This window comes from Terrapene carolina, unplaced genomic scaffold, assembly GCF_002925995.2.
Source record: "Terrapene carolina triunguis isolate 2854851 unplaced genomic scaffold, T_m_triunguis-2.0 Scaffold66, whole genome shotgun sequence".
NCBI classification, from domain to species: domain Eukaryota; kingdom Metazoa; phylum Chordata; order Testudines; family Emydidae; genus Terrapene; species Terrapene triunguis.
The window spans coordinates 4,879,257-4,899,342 of record NW_020664417.1 but is presented as its reverse complement, the minus strand read 5'-3'; the positions used below and the strand labels follow the sequence as shown (position 1 = coordinate 4,899,342).

The window sequence follows — 20,086 nt, the reverse complement described above, 5'->3', positions numbered from 1 at the left end:
TGTGCTGACTCATCTAAGCTGGAGATCAAAAAAATTCTTTCAGCATTCCAGAAAGACAACAGTAAGACATTAAAACTAATGGTATAGGAAGTCCTGATAAATAAACAGTGCACAAATTATGTAAATAACACTATTATTTAACAGAAGCTACCTGGTTCATCCATGTAATAGTAGATGTCAACATCATTGGACTGCATTACAACAAAGCCTTCTCCCATTAACCTTGGTGGCCTGTTGTGAGGGAAAAAAGCGTTAGGTCAATAATGAAATGTATCCTAGAAGAAATGAACTATTATGAATTTAAATAAAGCTAAATTTGAATTTTTGGGTATCCTGAAAAAGAGAGTGCAGGTCATGCTCAGCTGTAAGCTGAGAAGTAATGTAAGTACATAGACAATCTTAGAATCAATTGATAAACTTGCCATAAGTAGTAACTAATCCACTTTTAGAAAGGCATTTGTACAGAAAAGATTTTTTAGGCTGTCAGTGTCCTAATGATAGTACTATAAAATATCCTCCAGGTTACCCAGATCTGAGGAAAGCCTCAGATCTCTTACTAATCAGTTCCTCTCAGAGTCTCCAATATTGTAAGAATGGTGCTGCACGTTCAGTGGCTGACCTTCCTGCTAGTGCAGAGTAATTCTAGTAAGCATTTTGTGGTTCCATAGTAACTTCCATCTCATGATCTCAAAGCATTTTACAGACATTAATGAATTAAACCTCAAAAACTTTCTATAAAGCAGGTAACTATCCCGTTATATAGGTGGGGAAACTCAGAAAACAGAGAAGTTGTTCAAAGTCATAGTTTATAGCAGAAACAAAAAGCGTAGGGGTCAGATTCTGTGTGGTGCCTCTAAGAGACGCAGCACAGAACTCTCAATCCCTAACAAGTGAGGGCTATGGTGGTTTTAAGTTATCTATGCAATCTCCCAATTCTGGGCTGCTCCATAGGCTGCATAGGCCCCTACTGTAACTTAGCCTGGCCCTCAGGACTCTCTAAATGGCAGAAGTCTCCCTATGCAGCCCTATGGGCTGCAGTATTGCCTGGAATCACTGCCCGTGCACCCCCAACATAGCCTCCTCCTACTCACCACCCCCTCTTCACCAGGTCTTGCAAGGAGGTCATCAGGAAGCAGACTCATGACTGTCTTCTGCAGCATCCGCCCCAAGGAAATCCCTTCCCTGACTGAATATGGGTCTTTTAGGACCCCCTTTATGTTGCTCTGGCCCTTTTTACCCAGCCTCAAGGGGCTGGCCCAGGACCAAGGATTTCACCCTAGACTTTGATTTCCAGTCTAGGGTTTTAACCATGAGATCACCACAACAGATGTATTTGGGGAGTAGGGGAGGAGAAAAGAAGAAAATATAGTATATAGCTTTTTTAATTATTTAAAGTTTCAGAATGAGGGACAACAGAGACCTTAGGAGAAGGGAAATAGTTAACACACCAGTGCAATGAGTAGTGCAGTGAGATCTCACACTTACTGCAGTATTCAGAAAGTTCACATACCGCGCAAAGCATAAGCGATTTCTGAAAATAAACCTATTTTTTGGTATTTAAGTCTCTTTTCATTGGTCATTACTGGTTTTTTTGAATAAGGACATCATTGGTGTCACTAGTAGTATGGCAACATAATATCTGATTGTAAACTAGCACAGTAATAAAACGTTAACAGAAAAATAGTTATGTGCTTTGTTAAATACAAAAACGACAGTTACTCACTTTTGTAACTGTTGTTCTTCGAGATGTGTTGCTCATATCCATTCCAATTAGGTGTGTGCGCGCCGCGTGCACGATCGTCAGAAGATTTTTACCCTAGCAACACTCGGTGGGTCGGCTGAGGCGCCCCCTGGAGTGGCGCCCTTACGGCACCGGATATATGCCCCTGCCGACCCAGCGCCCCCTCAGTTCCTTCTTGCCGGCTACTCCGTCAGAGGGGAAGGAGGGCGGGTTTGGAATGGATATGAGCAACACATCTAGAAGAACAACAGTTACAAAGGTGATTAACCATCTTTTCTTCGAGTGCTTGCTCATATCGATTCCAATTAGGTGACTCCCAAGCCTTACCTAGGCGGTGGGGTTGGAGTTAGAAGTCGCGGAATGGAGGACCGCTGAACCGAATGCAGTATCACCCCGGACTGCTGCACTATCGCATAGTGGGAAGCGAAGGTATGCACCGATGACCAAGTTGCTGCCCTACATATCTCCTGCATGGGTGCATGAGCCAGAAAGGCGGACGACGAAGCTTGAGCCCGAGTAGAGTGGGCAGTGAGTCGCGGAGTTGGGACACCAGCCAAGTCATAGCATGCATGGATGCATGATGTAATCCAAGACGAGATTCGCTGTGTGGAGACCAGGAGGCCCTTCATCCGGTCTGCCACCACTACGAACAGCTGGGACGTCCTCCTAAAAGGTTTTGTTCGTTGGATGTAAAAGGCGAGAGCCCTACGAACATCTAGGGAACGCAGCTGTTGCTCTCGTCGCGAAGCATGTGGCTTCGGAAAGAAGACCGGAAGTAAGATGTCTTGGCTGACATGGAAGGCAGACACCACCTTAGGGAGGAAGGCGGGGTGTGGTCGCAGCTGTACCTTGTCCTTATGGAACACCGTATACGGTGGGTCTGAAGTGAGGGCTCGAAGCTCCGACACACGTCTCGCCGAGGTGATAGCGACAAGGAAGGCTGTCTTCCAGGAAAGGTACAGAAGTGAGCAGGTGGCCATCAGCTCGAAGGGAGTCTAGATAGGACCAGACTGAGGTCCCACGTAGGGGCTGGATGTTGAATTTGCGGGTACAGACGTTCCAGACCCTTGAGGAACCTGCTGACCATGGGATTGGAGAAAACCGAGGGCCCGTTTTCGCCCGGGTGGAAGGATGAAATCGCTGCTAGGTGTACTCTGATGGATGAGACAGCCAGGCCTTGCTGTTTCAGGGACCAGAGATAATCTAGGATGGTAGGTACTGGCGCCTCCAGAGGGACAGTATTGCTCAGGGCACACCAGCAGGAGAAGCGCTTCCATCTGGCCAGGTATGTGGACCTAGTAGAGGGCTTTCTGCTACCCAAGAATACTTGCTGCACTGAACGGGAGCAACGCAGCTCACATTGATTTAACCATGCAGCATCCATGCTGTGAGATGGAGGGACTGCAGGTCCGGATGACATAGTCTGCCGTGCTCCTGAGTGATCAGGTCTGGCCACAACGGTAGAGGAATTGGTTTGGTCACCGACAGATCGAGGAGTGTGGTGTACCAATGTTGCCTGGGCCACGCCGGGGCAATCAAGATTAAGCGGGCCTTGTCTCGACGCAATTTGAGAAGGACCTTGTGAACTAATGGGAACGGAGGAAAGGCGTAGAACAGATGGTCTTTCCACTGCATCAGGAAGGCGTCCAATAGGGAGCCCGGGGAGCGTCCCTGGAGAGAACAGAATACCTGGCACTTCCGGTTCTCGCGAGAGGCGAAAAGATCTACATGGGGAAACCCCCACTTCCGGAAAACAGAATGGATCACGTCCGGACGAATCGACCACTCGTGAGCCAGGAAGGACCTGCTGAGGCGATCTGCCAAGATGTTCTAGGCTCCTGGGAGAAACGACGCCACCAGGTCGATCAAGTGGGCTATGCAGAATTCCCACAGGTAAATGGCTTCCTGACGGGGGGGGGGGGGGAGAAACGACCGTGCTCCCCCTTGCTTGTTGATGTAAAACATTGTCTGTGAAAATTGTGACACAACGGCCCTGAAGGTGTTTCCGGAATACCCGACATGCCAGGCGTACCACTCTCAGTTCCCGTACGTTGATATGCAGGGTTATCTCCTGTGTGGACCAAATGCCCTGCGTGCGAAGGTCCGCAAGGTGAGCGCCCCAGCCCAGAGATGATGTGTCCGTGGTCAGGACTAGAAAGGGCTGGGGGGCATGGAATGGCATCCCCCCCACACACAAAGCTGGGGTTTAGCCACCAACCCAGAGAGGATAAGACTTCCGTCGGCACTGTGAGTACTGTGTCCAACTTGTCTCGGCCTGGACGGTATACTGACAAGAGCCAGGCCTGAAGCGGACGGAGGCGTAGTCTGGCATGTCTAGTCACGAAGGTGCACGACGCCATGTGGCCCAGTAGACCGAGTCACGTGCGTGCTGTCGAGATCGGGAAGCTTTGGAGGCCATGAATAATAGTCGCCATGGACTGGAAGCGGGCCTGCGGTAGGCACGCCTGGAGAGATTCGAGTCCAGGATTGCTTCAATGAAGTCTATTCTTTGGGTTGGCTGCAAAGTGGACTTTTCGGCGTTGAGCAGTAGGCCCAGCTGTCTGAACAAGCTCATGACGAACCGAACATGAGACCGCACCTGGAGCTCGGAACGACCTCGAATGAGCCAGTCGTCGAGGTACGGAAACACTTGGATCCGATGCCGACGGAGCGAGGCTGCTACGACGGCCATGAACTTTGTAAAGACCCTTGGCGCTGTGGACAGGCTGAAGGGGCGGACAGTAAATTGGAAATACTGTTGGTTGACCACAAAGCGGAGGAAGCGCCTGTGCGGCGGGTAAATCGCTATGTGGAAGTACGCGTCCTTCGTGTCGAGGGCGGCGTACCAGTCTCCAGGATCCAGGGAAGGGATAATGGTCCCCAGGGAAACCATGTGGAACTTCAACTTTACCATGAATTTGTTGAGTTCGCGCAGGTCCAGGATGGGTCGTAGTCCCCCCTTTGCCTTGGGGATTAGGAAGTAACGGGAGTAAAATCCCCTGCCCCTCAAATCCCTTGGGACCTCTTCCACCGCTCCAATAGACAGGAGCACCTGTACCTCCTGTAAGAGGAGTTGCTCATGAGAGGGGTCCCTGAAGAGGGACAGGGAGGGAGGGGGGCGAAACAAACTGAAGATGGTATCCAGTTTCCACCATGCGTAGGACCCAACAGTCTGACGTTATGCGGGACCACGCAGGGAGGAAATAGGAGAGGCGGCTGAATAAAGGCGGGAAAGGATCCTGCAAGGAGACTGGTGCTCCACCCTCAGGCGCACCTTCAAAAGTTTTGCTTGGGGCCCACCGATGGTTTTGGGGGGCCCTGATTCTGGCCTGATTGAGGACCAGATTGTCTCCTCCTACCACCACGACCACGCCTCCTGGCGAAGTCCTGTTGCGGTCAAGGGTTAGGGTAGGTGCGCTGTGGTTGGGGCCGGAAGGGTCTGCGTTGCGTCACCGGGGTATGCATGCCCAATGAGCGCATGATGGCCCGGTTATCCTTCAGACTCTGAAGTCTAGGGTCAGTTTTGTCTGAGAATAACCCCTGGCCGTCAAAAGGCAGGTCTTGAATTGTCTGCTGCAGCTCCGGTGGAAGACCGGACACCTGCAGCCATGAGATGCGGAGCATAGCCACGCCCAAGGCTAGGGTCCTAGCCACCGAGTCCGCTGCATCTATCGATGCCTGCAGGGATGTCCTCGCTACTGTCTTGCCCTCCTCTAGCAAGGCCCCAAACTCCTCCCTGGACTCCTGAGGAACCAACTCCTTGAACTTCCCCATCGAGTTCCAGGTGTTATAATTATAACAGCTCAAGAGGGCCTGCTGGTTAGCTACCCTGAGCTGTAGGCCACCAGTTGAATATATCTTGCGCCCGAATAAATCCAGGCATCTCGCGTCCTTAGACTTAGGGGCGGGCGCTTGCTGGCCGTGTCTCTCCCTCTCATTCAGACTGTACAACGAGGGAGCAAGGTTGGGGGTGAATATACAAGTATTCATAGTCCTTGGAGGGAACCAAGTACTTCCTCTCCACCCCTCTGGCAGTGGGAGGAATAGACGCTGGGGACTGCCAGATCGTATTGGCATTAGCCTGGATGGTCCGAATAAACGGCAAGGCTACACGTGTGGGGGCATTAGCCGATAAAATGTCCACCACCGGATCCTCGACTTCCACCACCTCATCCACCTGGAGGTTCATCTTCTGTGCCACCCTACGTAGCAATTCTTGGTGTGCACAAAGATCTATAGGTGGTGGTCCAGAGGAGGATGTGCCTGCCACCGCCTCATCAGGCGAGGATGAGGAGGACACCCCCGGGACTAATGGATCCTGGGGAAGGTCTATTTGGGGAGGGTCCAGTTGCCCTAGGTCCACCACACGAGGGGCATGGGCCTGATCTGAGGGCGGGGCTGTCGCCTCCGAGGCCACCGGAGGAGAGTGGCTCACAGTGGCCTCCGGCACCCAGGGCTCCGAATGGGCAGAGCGAGAAGCTCCTGAGGGGACACCTTGGGCCTGGTGGTATGCCCAAGGGGTCCAAAAGGACCATTGTGGGGGTCCATGGTCAGGATCCTGTCCTTCGTCTTGCCCCTGGCTAGCACCGTCCGTGTCTTGGCCCTGGACGTGGTAGATGCTCCCCGCTTGGGACGACGTCGAATTTGGTCGTGAAGGCCAAGGCGGGGCCGAACGCACATGCAGTGTCGCACCGTCCCGCGCTGTCGCTCCATCCCTGGGAGATGGAGACCAGTGCCAAGGTCTCGAGTGGTACCGCCATCGGGATCGGGACCGACGGTCATATCGGTGCCGGAAGGCCAATCTAGATCTCGACGAAGACCATGGGGCCGGGCGGTGCCGGGATCAGCTGCGAGACGATCGGTGCTGGGATCGGTGCTGGGAGCTGGACCGGTACCGATCATACCATGAGGGAGACCTTCGTGAGGCGCAGCGGTGCTGCGAGTACGACCGGCGCCGAGATGGGTATCGGTGCCGGGACTGCGAGCGGTGCCGAGTCCGAGACCATCGACGAGATCGGGACCGCGACCTGGAGTGGGACTGAGATCGGTGCCGACCTGTCTCGCTCTGCGATGGAGGGCGCATGAAGGCAGGCTTCTCCTATCGATGGGACAGTCTGCACCGGCGGTGCCAGAGGGTGAGACGATCCCGGCTCAGTCAGCGCAATCAGGTTGCGAGCAGTAGAGAAGGTCTCTGGAGTGGATGGCAGACCGAGCTTGACCACTGTGTGCACCGGGGAGCTTGTGTGCACTGGACTCAATGGCGCTTGCGGCACCAGAATCGACAGTGCCGGAGATGGAGCCTTCGCTGGGCGGTCCAGCACGGGGCGTTACTCCAATGGGGGCATAGGCGGTGCCTGCAACTGTGCAGGAGCAGCAGGTGGTTTGTGCTATTTCTTGGGCCCCGGAGACAGTGAGCGGTGTCACGTCTGTACCGGTGCCGGAGACGTCCGGTGCCGAGAGTCTTTGCTGGTGCCAGGTTGTTCCGGTACCGGAGGCGCGCTTTGGACCGACGGCGCCTGGTCTGTGCGCGGTGCCGAGGGCACCAGGCTAAGTGCCGCTTCCATTAGGAGCTGTTTTAAACGAAAGTCCTGGTCCTTTTTTGCCCACAGCTTGAATGCCTTACAGATGCGGCACTTATCTGGTTGATGGGATTCCCCAAGGCACTTCAGACAGGAGTCATGGGGGTCTCCCGTAGGCATCGGCTTAAGGCAGGCCGAGCAGGCCTTGAAACCTAGGCATGAGCCCGGGTACCGGGAAGGAAGGAGGGGAGAAACCCCCCTTTCCTCAAACTACTATATACACTATACTACTATATATACTAACTATAAACTTTTAACTGCAACTAGAAACTACTAAGAACTATAATACAACTAACTAGAGTAACAAAAACACGAGTAAAGAGCTAGGGAAGTGGAGATCAGCTATGCCGCGCTCCACAGTTCCAACGACTGTCACGAGCGGTAAGAAGGAACTGAGGGGGCGCTGGGTCGGCAGGGGCATATATCCGGCGTCGTAAGGGCGCCACTCTAGGGGGCGCTTCAGCCGACCCACCGAGTGTTGCTAGGGTAAAAATCTTCCGACAATCGTGCACACGGCGCGCACACACCTAATTGGAATCGATATGAGCAAGCACTTGAAGAAGAATATAACTGTTTAAATAACCTACACCATTTTAAAAGTTAAAACATTAATAAGAAACCATCTATATTCTTTTTTTCACTGTCTTTTAAATCAGTTTTCAAAACGCAGTAGGTCAGTTAAAATATTTTAAATTAAAACAACCTGAAGGAGGATTTAACTCAACATATTGAAATATCAGGTTCAGTTTGAGATACTCATTCTCACACAAAGAGAGACTTGTATGTTACCTTATTCCATAATCAACTACTGAAGCCCTACTTTTAATTTTCATTTACTTTGTTAAAGAGTTGCTTTCTCCTTGTCCTACATTCAATTCTTTTATTTGTTAACTGTTTTCCTACAAAAATAGCATTCAGGGCCACAGGGACAGATCATCTTCAGTAATTAGACCATTAGTATAATACTGTATGTCCAAATCTGGTATTCTTCCTGTAACTGTATAGGAGGAGTCATGAAGTAAGATTATCTGATAAAACAATGTTACCTTGACACGGCTGTACTATACTATATACCCTTCTAAAAGAACATAAATGAAACATAGGAAAATGAATACTTTCATTAAAAAAATTGTGACAAGAATAAATATATTCCTAGTTTTCTTAATCCCATGCATCTTTAGAACATGAGAATTCCTATGGTTAATTACAACCTTATACTATGTCTCTTTTGTTAGGAATACATAGCTCTATTTAGCACAAGCCATTTCAGATGCAGGGTACCCTGGCCATTTACACCCAACAGGAGGAAATATGAATAGTTTTACTTACAGTATAACAATATTACCTCATCATAAACAGAAACCACCCGAGTTAAAGATGCATTACAGTTTCTATTCATTTATAATTTTCCAGAGCTTTCACTTTTCAGGCTAAAATTTTCCTGAATTGGGCTCTGCCTCTAGATGACTTTTAAAAAAACCTAATTTTGTTCATAAGTGAGAGGAAAGGGGGAGGAGGAAACTACCTTTTTTAATCAAAATACTACTGTGACCTTTCCTTCAGCAGCCCACAAATGTGGTGGTCTGGGATAGAAAGATTGAGTATGGTATAGAAATAGCCTTAATGGAAGAAAGCACCTTTGAACATTCTGATTAAAATTAGTTTGGTTTTCACTGAATTATGACGCTTTGAAAATGGCACGTCACACACATGCACACACTTCGCAGATGAAGTTTTTGCAGGCAGCTAAGAAGACAATACTGTGCATGTATGCATGGGCTCATTTTGCCGCACACTGACGAATGTAGTAGGTACGGCCTCCTGTTTCAAGTGCACACAGACTTGAGACCAGAACACTTCACTCCCGTTAAGGTGGCTTTTAAAGGAGATCTGCTACAGTGAATTTTCCAGATAAGAGCTCCTCTTTGCCAGATCTGCAGGAAAGAAGCTCTGCAAACACACCACTTAAGATCAAAAAAGTGAACTTAGATGTATGCACACATGCATTAGACTAAACGCAAGGAATGAAGTTAACTGTAAAGGTCATTTAGCTGCAGACATATGTGGCCAGTATATGCCAGCAATTTTTCATTATTTCTCTGTGTTTATTTAAATTGAAGTACGTTGTATAACTATAGTTTACCATGTCTTTTTCACATATGGCATTCCTAGATTTGTATCTGGCACACATAGTAGGGTTGGGTGCCAGGTGTCCGGTTTTTGACTGGAATACCTGGTCAAAAAAAAGAACCCTGGTGGCTCCAGTCAGCACCACTGACTGGGTTGTTAGAAGTCCAGTTGGCGTGGGACTGGCAGGCTTCCTACTTGGCTCTGCACAGCTCCCTGGAAGCAGCAACATGTCCTTCGGCTCCTAGGGGGGCTCCGTGCGCTGCCCCCGCCCTGCACCAAGTGCCGGCTCCGCAGTGCCCATTGGCCAGGAATCACCGCCAATGGGAGTTGCAGAGGCAGCGTGCAGAGCTGCCTAGGAGCCAAGAAACATGTTGCCACTTGCGGGGAGCCAGCTGAGGTGAGAGTCGCCCAGAGCCCGCACTCCGAAACCCCTCCCACTCCCCAACCCCCTGCCCCAGCCCTGAGCCCCCTCCCGCACCTAAATTCCCTTCCAGAGCCCACACCCCAAACCCCCTCCTGCACCCCAACCCCCTGACCCAGCTTGGAACCCCTCCCGCACTCCAAACCCCTCAGCCCCAGCCTGGATCCCCCTCATGCACCCCAAACCCCTCATCTCCAGCCCCACCCCAGAGCTCACACCCCCTGCCACATCCCAACCCCCTGCCTCAGCCCGGCGCCCCCTCCCACACTCCAAAGCCCTCATCCCTGGCCCCACCCAAGAGCCCGAACCACCAGCCGATGCCCTCACCCCCTCCCATACCCCAACTCCCTGCCCCAGCCTGCTGGAAATGAGCAAGTGAGGGAGGGTGAGGGAAAGCGAGCAACACAGGGAGGAGGGATGGAGTGAGCGGGAGGTGGAGCCTCAGAGAAGGGGTAGGACCTCAGGAAGGGGTGGGAAAGAAAACAAGGCAAGGGCATTCGGTTTTGTGCAATTAGAAAGTTGACAACCCTAACACATACTAGTACACACATGTATCTAAGGCTATAAAAAATTGTGCTTGAGAAAATTATGTTCGTATAATCAGAACTACCGTAATGCATATTCACATAAAGGGGCATGTGAAACAAACTTTTGCATATCCTGAATGAGCATTTAACTTTGCAACCTTAGTGTTTTAGCTTTTAAGTTTGAGCTTAAACAAAATAATTAAACTTTAAGAATTTTGAGAAGTGCCCACTTGAGAAAAGAGTGTACCAGAAAATGACACTTATATTCCAGTAACTTCATGTTTGACAAATCCATAAAAGCCATTTGAGGTGGGTTGGGGGAGGGAAGAGAGACATAAAGAGATGCACATAGGAAAGCTATACCAGCCGATAGAAGGAATAAATAAGAGAAGGGGCCAACTCCTCCTGTCTCCCACCTTAAGCCAAATACCACCACCCCCAGCTCCTTCACCTCTACACTCTGTTCCATTTTCAGGAGAAAAAACAGAATAACTTACAATTAACAGCAGCACAGGAGAAGACCGTATTTATGCATCTACGTTTCCTTTTACTGTTCTCTCTGTCCTTTCCCTTTCCTGTATTTTCTTCGCTGCATCTGCAAGTTAAAGTCCTCCCTTCTTGTTTCTTGCTCGTCTCCATTTGTGTTTTTACTTGTTCTTCCTGAATCCACCTGGATTTTCTCTCATTTTCTATGCCTCTCTTTTTTCTTTTCAATATGTTTTTTCTCCTCTCACTGCTTACATACCCTATGAAACAGGATCTCTTTTGCACCCGCGCCCTGCCAGAGTCTGGTGTTCTGTTGCAGGAGAATTGAGAAACACAGCAGCTGACTCAGGCCAGATAAGTAGCCACCTGCATACAGAAATGGTGTGGCTGAGTTTCCTGTAGGATCACTACTCGCAGTGCTTCTCAAGTCAGAAACAGTCTATTTATCCATATCAAGCCACCACTAGGTATCCATTAGTTTTGCAGGGAAGAGGCAGTTTAGGATGTCAGCCTGCATTAACTTTGGGGTGTAGGATGCTTGGTCCCTGAAGGGCATATAGGCTTAACCAACTTGTCACCTATTTCACCAGCTGATCTGGCTAACTAACCTGTCTCATGTCCCAGGCTGCAGCGGACTTATGAAACCTGGAACAAAGTACTCGATGTTATAAAACCAAAAAGGGCATTGGGACAGGCCCTAAAGATAAGACCATTCTCACTTTTCAAGGATACATGGTCAATCTAGGTGAGTCTTACACTAAACATGTCCATATGTTCTCTGCATACACTCTCCCAATCCAGGACCAGGAGTTGCAAAGGGAACAAAGGAAGATCCTTAGTGGAGGCAGGGGAACAAACTAATAACTTGAATATGTTAATCCTATTTTGCATTAATCTTGTTAGTTTATTTTCAGTACCAGCTGAAGAAAATTCCTTTGTTATTTTCCCAGAGAATTTGAAGTTAGCTACTCTCTATTTATTCTCCCTCACAGAGAAATTTCTCAGCCTTCTCCTATCTTTAGAAACAGCAAGGCTGAACGTGTGTGTTTCATACACACAGACACTCGGGAATACTTTATAAACCAAAAGATATATTATACACGCATAATGCAGACAGATAATTCATTCTTGGAGTCAGGGTTGTAAATACATACAAGGACAGAAAGCCAAATATTTCAAAGTTAAAGCTACACTTAAACTCCTGAACATTTAAAAGTACAGAAATGCTGAATTACAGTTATCTTAACTCTACCCCAGTGTCCCACCACAACATAAACCATCCTCAAAACAAAACATCTTTCATACAATTAGTATTTCAAGAAACTCTTAATTAAGTCAGAACCTCTGTAGGTTGTGACATTTTTTTCCATGACTCCAGGCTAAAATGAAGTCGAAAATTTTCAGTTTTAAAAAATAAATAAAACCCTCTCCAATCACGCTGGGATCTACAAAGAACAAGCCATAAACTGAGATATAATTCTTTCCTGATAATTATATTCACAGTGTTGCAATGAGCAGTCACTAAAAGAATCACTAGTTGAGCATCAGTCCAATTAGAGATGAGGTTATCAGGCACTAGTGTAAGGATTTTTAATACTCTTAAACTTAACTATTAGGCTTTCATCTTCAGTGAGAGTACCTAACCAGATCAGAATATCGATCCCTAGCTACATAGGCTGCAGTAGTGATCTACAAGGATACTAAAGGAATGTCTAAAGGACTCCATCCTTTTAAAGGTTTTTAAAGAAAAACATTGCTTTCAAACAATGTTCCCATGACAAGAATTAGGATTGGATTAACTGAACATTTAGGATACAGTTAGCTATACAAAAAGGCATATTTCCATCTCTCTCCACAATGAGAGTCCCCGTCTGGCCATTTTTCTTTTCAGGAATCAAACATGAGACACAAAAAGAAAACAATAAAAAGAAAACAGAATGGCAATGTTGTAAGTGACGGTGTGAAGCTAAGCAGTGCTTAGCTTAGCTAAGGAGTTCCTGCCAACTCTCTCTAGCTTTTGATGGCTCAACAAAAAAAAACCTAATCACCTTAATCTGGACTGTTGGTAGTTCTAGTTCCAGAGTAGGGGAAAAGGCTAAAACTGCCAAACACTTTTTTTTAAATTAAAAGGATATTTTATATTGCATCTTCAAAAGTTAAAAAGACAAATTTATTCCTGACTTATGTATGATAGTAAACTCTTAACTTAACCCTTATCTCAACTAAGAACAGTCTGTTGAAGTTCAAAATTTACTCCTCAATTCAATGAGGCATCCTCCAGAAAATGCTGGTTGGTGTATATATGTATGACTAATCATATATAGAATAAGACCAGACAAACACACACTCTTTTCCAGAGATATTAAATGGAATTTACCTTCTGTTGAGCAAACAACATTTTTAAGACCTGAAAATGAAACAGCTTTGCCCTAAAGGGTCTGTTTGCACATAAAATATTGCTGGAGAAAATCTACTTAAGGACCCTTGTCACGGTAGACAGAATTTTGTGCCTGTCTACATGTTCATACTGTTTCACTGCGAAAATGTACGCACATTACACTGTATCCATCTAGGCACACATACTATGCGCGTTGCTATGGTATCCAGCCACCATACACAGCTTGCAATTTCCTTCCTTCGCCTGTCATCTCTGCTCAGAATTTTTTCAGAACTGTGTTCTAGTCAAGGAGCAGGACATGCAGACGTGTAAGAATGAACAACTTGCATTACATATATGATCCACATTTTACTTGGATTTACCATTGCATCATAAATCAGGTAACCATTTTTCTCATCTTAAATCAGTCAGATGATAACCCTCGTTTTAAATTTAAGGAAGTTCAGTAATAGCCCCTGATAATAAATAGAATTGCAATAAAAATTTAAAAGGTAGGTTAGTTTGGTGTTTGACAATCTTGAGGATTCCTTAAGATCATGTTCCTCAAAACTTTTTGACTTCCTACTATAACTAACACGGTGCAGCTTTTCATATAATTTCACATTTTTCACTATTTTCAATAGCTATAACTGTATATAAAGTGACTATATGCAAGTCAACATCTCAGTCTGTATTTGTCCTAAAACTTACAGCTGCAGACATAGGCTTTAGCAGCAAGCAGCTTGTAGCAGAACTTAATTGAAATAACATGGGTTTATTTAATTAATGTGAGATACTAATCAATCACAGCAAAAAGTGCACAGAAGAGTTCTAAGGTCATAGCAAAACAGCAGTAACTCTTGCACGTCTCTCTATAAATATTACTCTGTTAAAGGTCAAATGTCCAAAGGCTCTCTAGAGGCAAAGGTGTTAACTAATTAGACCCAATGGCACGAAGAAAATGAGACCATACTAACAGAAACAAAAGGCAGTCTTGGTTTTTTGTGCGTTTTTGTAAAGACAACCTACAACAACAACAAAAGAACAGGCTAAAATGTCAGATTACATCTGGATTCTTAAAAATAAAATCTCTTACTCGTCAGTTTGAAGACCAACGTATCTTGGACTGGGAACTAACATGACTCTGACATTTTCCAGTTTTCCCTTCAAAATGTGCATAAAATGGTCAAGGTGACTTGAAGGTGGTTTCGTGGTATATGTTAAGAAAGCATCATCAAAGTTAATGCAGAGTGTTTGTGGCTGATAATGATTCCCAAATGCCAAGCGACCCTAAGTTAAAAGAAAGATCAATTACTTTATTTTGCATTGTTTTGTTTACACTACTTACACAGATAACTAACCAGTCTACCATGCCAGTAAAGACTATGAGTGAAATCTTAGCCACAATGAGGCAGTGGCAAAACTTCCACTTACTTCGGTGGGTACATCTGCAATAAAAGACTCGTGGCATGGCTGCGGCTGGCCCAGGTCAGCTGACTTGGGCACGTGGAGCTGAAAATGGCAGTGTAGACATTCAGGCTTGGGCTGGAGCCCAGGCTCTGGGATCCTCACCCTTGTGGGGTTTTGGAACCCAGGCTGCAGCCCAACCTCAACATCTACACTGCAATTTTTATCCCTGTGAGCCTGAGCCCCACAAGCCATAGTCAATTGACCCAGGCTCTGAGACTCTGTGCCACGGGTTTTTTATTCCAGTGTAGATATACACAATGGGGCCAGGACTTTACCCCATGTGTCCAAACCTGCAGCCCTGACTCATGTGACTCCTTGAAGGAGTATGAACATACTATATCATTAATGCTGAATTTCATTCAAACAGCAGCACTACAAAAAATTGTGACCATCATTGTATAACAATAGGTAGTCGAGAATTTCAGATTCTGTGATAACTTACAATATACTCTGGACATAGCATAGAAGCTGTTGAGCACTATTCTGAATTCACCTGGCACCAGAAAAATCCACTGATTTAAAAAAAAAAAAAAAAAAATCAAAAAGATCCTAATACCTATATTGAAAGTGACATGGAAATAAAGAATTTCAGTAAATGAGCCACCTAGTTAATTTGTTAGTCTCATACTTAAAAAAAATAATCACACAAAAATCTAGGTTACTGTGGTTGAAAATCCAGAGTAAATGGGCTTTTAGAAGGGTAGCAGAATTTGTGCTGAAAAAAAAAATAAATAAATAAAACCGTTTGAAACTACCTTCCTGATTCAAATAAAAGCATGTCAGAAATAAAGAATTAAATTATGGTAATAATAAAGTCACAACTGTAAGAGTGAATTTTAAAGTTTCCATAACTTAAAGGCATTTATTTATTTACAGACCAAATGGGGAATATGTCACTTACCGTGCTAACATTGACTTTGATTACAGGAATAAGAGATCTCCATGAAGAGGAAGGGTCTTGAGATTCTGTTTTTACTTTAACACTAAAAGAAAAAAAAATCAAATCTATATTCAAATATATGTAATGAACATAAACAAGAACAATCAGAACTAAAAGCTTTCATGACTCAGTCTTTGTTTTGCTACACAGGTGGTCATCACCAGATCTCTCATTAAAAGATGCTATGGTTTAACAAATATGTGCAGTAGTCAATTTTATAAGACATGCAACAATAACCACCCATATATCTAAAAGGAAGATCAAACCCTGTTTTTAAATATTACAGATAATCATGAGGACAGTCAAACTTAAGCAGCAAGGAACAGATGTTACTCATTACTTCCAGCACTGTACACATTGTGCTAGATATTGTGATGTATTGTCTGTCAGATTTTTCACTTAAGGCATAATGACTTCAGTACAGCACTGCCTGAAGAAAAGTGACTGACTAGGAAGAGTTAATGGCCTTCTTCAGAGTCTCATGCCATTAATCCCCTGGAAATGTCTTGTACTGCAGTAGTTCCAGCTATTCTAAACTGAAAGAAAAAGCCAACAGATGTGGATAATCTTTTGTTTTTGTCTTAAAAGCTGTTGAAGTTTCAACTGATTTTGTACATGGCCTTTTCTAGAGAATTAGTGTCCGATACATTAGGACATCTCAGCATTCCATTTATCTTATAATTTTCATTTCCCCCTCTACCTTTAATTATGCAAATCTTAAATGGGAGAATTTTACCATTTAAAAGTATGTAATGAGAGCTGTAATATACATGAAAAAGGAAGTTCTCATTTTAAAAGACATATTTAAATTATTAGTTATCAAAAACACTCCTGTCTATTAGCTTGCTAAAACAAAACTTAAGAACATGAGTGTTGAACAGAAAATATTCAGGCAATTAAGACCTCTTATATGCAAATTGTCTTATACTTAACATAGGGCTTGATTGTGCTACCAGGGTCCAGGCCTGGAGACGATCTTCTATATATTCTACCCTCTCCCTCCCATGCAGAAATGGGGCTCAACTGCCTCCAATTACATGGTCTTATTCCTGGAGATCAACAAGATTTGTGGTCTGTCCCGCTGGCCTATTCTAAGAGGTAGGGAGCAAATACAGCCTCCCTCGTGTCTCACAATTGGGGGGAGGAGGGAGCACTTTTCCATCTATGACTGGCAAGAAGACTGTGCCTCTTCCTACTGGATTGGACTTAATCACTGATCAATTCATGTGTAACCTTCAGGCTTAAATACTGTAATTTCTTGTATCTGTATGAAACCAGACAAAAATATCAGCTTTAAAAGAGCGATAGTTGGTTCAGAATAGAATAGCCCATTTGTTTAGAAACACAGGCTGGTGAGAGTACATCACCCCAGTGCTCTGTTCTCTTCACTAGCACCCTATGGAATACCAAGTCAAATTCAAGGTTTAGGTTCTCTTCAGTACCCAACATGAAATTGGCGCAGTTTACCTGAGGTACAATCTAATCCTGTACAATCTTGATCTCCCATAAGTATGTTCCATTGAAACATTGGAATTGTCAGCATCAAGAATAAAACCCTTTTATGCAGATGAGGGCCAATGCTGTGCACATTCCCAAACATACATCAAGGCCATTTTTTTCTTGCCCAACACTGCCTTGCATTCAGGGCCGGCTCCAGGGTTTTGGCCGCCTCAAGCAGCCAAACAAAAACAAAAACAAAAGCCGCGATTGCAATTGCGACCTGCAGCGGCAATTCGGCGGGAGGTCCTTCGCTCCGAGCAGGAGTGAGGGACCGTCCGCCGAATTGCCACCGAACAGCTGGACGTGCCGCCCCTCTCCGAAGTGGCTGCCCCAAGCACCTGCTTGGTAAGCTGGTGCCAGCCCTGCTTGCATTTCCTTTGTTGGCCTCTTCCAAGCAAACAGTGCTGAATTGAAACTCAAAAGGTATGTCTATATCAAAATTCTGCCAAACATTCACTAAATACTGAAGTGCGGATGTAATATTTTACCTTTCAAGATTGGAGTGCGTTGTGTCTCTTCCATTTTCTTGTGCTTTTTCATCCTCCTTCCTTGGCGGAATTATTGTTGGATCCAGACCAAATAATTCCTGAAGTTGTCCATAAAGGGCAGAGCGGTTGTAGACATGAAATTCAAAGTCATTTACCATGATATACAGTCTAGTTTCTGCTTTTGGATCTATAAAGTAAAAGAGGAAAAGGACAATACTTCTGATTCTATTCAGCAGTTCTTTTACATAATTCAAACAAATTCTTCAAATGTGCATACATAGTTTGGAAAATGAACTGTACATTGCAGAGAACAAATATGGAAGTACATATTAAACAGATGTAAAAAATAAATCCAGACAATGCACAACAAAAATTTCTTCACAAAATTGTTGAATATGCAAAAAGGACCTTGATTTAGTTTCTAACAGTGACAGTATTTTGACATTTGCCAAGCTATTATAGGAAAAAAATATAGAATTTACATTACACAAAGTTGTTTATGTAGGTTACTAAATTAGTCATTACGAAGTAGAAGACATAATATGCCAATTTCCAGTATTAAACATGCACATTTTAATATTAATTCAGTATATTACAATTTCAATGGTGATGCTTCCCCAAATTACAGAGTCAAGTCTACAATATGCAATAAGCAAATTAAATAGTACAATATTGCCATTACAAGTGATTTCTTCAATACAAGCATACTTCAGAGCTTTATTTCTGTACTCAACTTTTTGACTCATATGTCGGACAGCAACGATCCAAAGTTTATACCATATTCAGTGGCTTATAGAAAATAAATTTATCGTCTCACTCCAGTTCCTATATGAAAAAAGTCAACACCAAACTGGTACCACATTGGCTGCTTCAGCAGATGACAAGAACTGAATGGGCATACAGAGAAAACTATCTTCTCACTACACATTTTCATGTATATTACTGAAGGTTGTGATCGGGCACTCTATGGTGAAATAGATCGCTTCAGCCTCAAAGGCTTTCAGACAATCATGTTCTTATCACATGCTTTCAATATAAAAATTTTAAACCAATTTATTTTCATGGGATCTAACTCATAAAAAGTGTTAAGTTGAAGAGATAGCAAACTGGTAGGGGAATAAATGTGCACATAAAAATGCAGGATGTATAGTGATTTGCAGATTATATGCTACTTAAAGTAATGCAGAAAGTTTGGGGGGTTTTTTTGTAAACTTGTGCTGTTAATGTGTGTTATCTGGCCCCCTTGCCCCCTCCCCGAGCATGTTGGGGGTAATACGCTAGCTTTTTCCTCCCTTAAAGTTTCCCACCCCGGCCACCCCATAGGATGTGTTAGCATAGAAGCCACTGGTGTTTTAACCACTGTACGCCAATCTGCTGACAGTAGCTTCAGGCAACATGTTGGTTAAAATGGCAGTAGGTGACTATATATTATCTGCATAAGAACTCTGACTGTTGGTACTATTGGTGGAGCTAAGTCATGACAGCAGCAAAGAGAAATTTTAGGAAAACAAGTTTAGTTCAGACAAGGCCTTAGAAAGGGCAAGCCCAAACTTACCAAAGAGAATTTTTGTAACTATGTATTTATTTAGGACATTTTAACAGGTTTACAAATCCTTGCATGTAAATATCAGAGACTACACAATAATAATTTCAACAGTGAGCTTTGGTTTTGAGAAACATCATAGAGCAATATAAAACACAGATCTGATTTTTAACGGGCTGTTAACCTGTCACAGAATGAGCATCTTTACACTACCTGTGACATGTCATTTGTAGTGATTATTAAATTGAGAGAAATCACCAAAGAGAACTTTTTATAAATCAAGTGACTTGGCCAAGAAACAACTGTCCAAAGGCCTGGAACTTCTCCATTTAATAAAAAGGTATAACTCTTTAGAACTCTAATTTCTAACAAACAGAACAAAGGCAAACCATCAAGGGAAACAATGAAGCTGGAAGCAAGAGTAATAGATAAGAAAAGACAACACTTGAACCCAGTTTTGGAATGCATCATTAAATTATAGGGAAAAAACATTCTAATGGATGAGCAGAAAGATAATACTTAAATTTAAGTTTAGCTGAAGACCCTGAAATGTTGGAAATGTACAGATTTTAAATCCTTTCCAGGTACTGCTTTATACCTGTATACTCTTTCACCCAAAGAACTCAAAGCATTTTACAAACACTAACTGAACATACCACCACTATGAGAAAGGGAAGTACATCAGACTGTATGAAAAGCACACAGAGTATGTGACTTGCCCAAAGTCACACAGCAAGTCAGTGGCAGACCCAGGAACAAAACCTGACCTCCAGGCCATTATCCAGTTGTTAGAACACCACAATGATCTGTTAACATGTGAAATGCAACTGGTATAAAACCCTTTTTTTAAACAGAGATGATGTTAGAATTTTATCCAATTACAC

At 44.5% G+C, this 20,086-nt stretch overlaps 1 protein-coding gene across 1 annotated transcript in view; it reads right to left on the bottom strand.

Moving 5' to 3' along the window:
- Window positions 1–20,086, bottom strand: part of KIAA1109 (KIAA1109 ortholog) — a 242,236-nt gene that overhangs the window by 179,604 nt on the left and 42,546 nt on the right. The window contains exons 6-9 of the mRNA XM_029910631.1: window positions 17,660–17,846; window positions 15,633–15,714; window positions 14,358–14,551; window positions 152–231 (exon numbers count right to left, since the gene is read on the bottom strand). Of these exons, the coding sequence (XP_029766491.1) occupies window positions 152–231; window positions 14,358–14,551; window positions 15,633–15,714; window positions 17,660–17,846 (543 nt within the window). The remainder of the gene's footprint in view (window positions 1–151; window positions 232–14,357; window positions 14,552–15,632; window positions 15,715–17,659; window positions 17,847–20,086) is intronic.